The sequence below is a fragment of the Cavia porcellus genome, unplaced genomic scaffold (genome assembly GCF_034190915.1).
Source record: "Cavia porcellus strain 051 isolate PalLab524CR breed Dunkin Hartley unplaced genomic scaffold, mCavPor4.1 scaffold_34, whole genome shotgun sequence".
NCBI lineage: Eukaryota > Metazoa > Chordata > Mammalia > Rodentia > Caviidae > Cavia > Cavia porcellus.
In genome coordinates, this window is record NW_026947517.1 from 20249335 (window position 1) to 20250502 (window position 1168).

General features: G+C 36.5%; 1 protein-coding gene across 1 annotated transcript; it reads left to right on the plus strand.

The window, feature by feature from the left end:
- Positions 1-316: 316 nt before the first annotated feature.
- Positions 317-910, plus strand: LOC134474651 (zinc finger protein 383-like; the record flags this gene model as incomplete). Its single annotated transcript, XM_063243156.1, has 1 exon — positions 317-910. A coding segment is annotated over one exon (594 nt), but the record flags the coding sequence as incomplete, so codon positions are not given.
- Between the last annotated feature and the right edge of the window lie 258 nt (positions 911-1168).

Below are 1168 nucleotides of genomic sequence, written 5' to 3' on the forward strand. Positions count from 1 at the left end.
TAAGCAATGTGGGAAAGCTTTTAACACATTGGGAGTTTTTAAGAATCATGAAAGAATTCACACTGGAGAGAAACCCTATGTATGTAAGCAATGTGGGAAAGCTTTTAAAACACAGGGAGATTGTAAGAAACATGAAAGAATTCACACTGGAGAGAAACCATATGTATGCAAGCAATGTGGGAAAGCTTTTAACACACGGGGAGTTTTTAAGAATCATGAAAGAATTCACACTGGAGAGAAACCCTATGTATGTAAGCAATGTGGGAAAGCTTTTAACACATGGGGAAATTGTAAAATACATGAAAGAATTCACACTGGAGAGAAACCTTATGTATGTAAGCAATGTGGGAAAGCTTTTAAAACACAGGGAGATTGTAAGAAACATGAAAGAATTCACACTGGAGAGAAACCATATGTATGCAAGCAATGTGGGAAAGCTTTTAACACATGGGGAGTTTTTAAGAATCATGAAAGAATTCACACTGGAGAGAAACCCTATGTATGTAAGCAATGTGGGAAAGCTTTTAAAACACAGGGATATTGTAAGAAACATGAAATAATTCACACTGGAGAGAAACCATATGTATGCAAGCAATGTGGGAAAGCTTTTAACACACGGGGAGTTTTTAAGAATCATGAAAGAATTCACACTGGAGAGAAACACTATGTATGTAAGCAATGTGGGAAAGCTTTTACCCAACATGGAAGTTGTAAGCAACATGAAAGAATCCACACTGGAGAGAAACCATATGTATGCAAGCAATGTGGGAAAGCTTTTACCCAACATGGAAATTGTAAGCAACATGAAAGAATTCACACTGGAGAGAAACCATATGTATGTAAGCAATGTGGGAAAGCTTTTAACACATGGGGAAATTGTAAAATACATGAAAGAATTCACACTGGAGAGAAACCCTATGTATGTAAGCAAAGTGGGAAAGCTTTTACCCAACATGGACATTGTAAGCAACATGAAAGTTCACACTCAAGATAGAACCAGTGTATATAAGCATCATGAGAATTTTTTGAGCACAAGTACATATTGCATAATGCATGAAAAACTTCACACTGGGCAGAAAACTTACATATGTAAGTAATGAGGGAAAGGTTTCAGCAGAAATGCTCATTGTCCAATACATGAAAAAATTTACACTGTTGAGAAACCCTG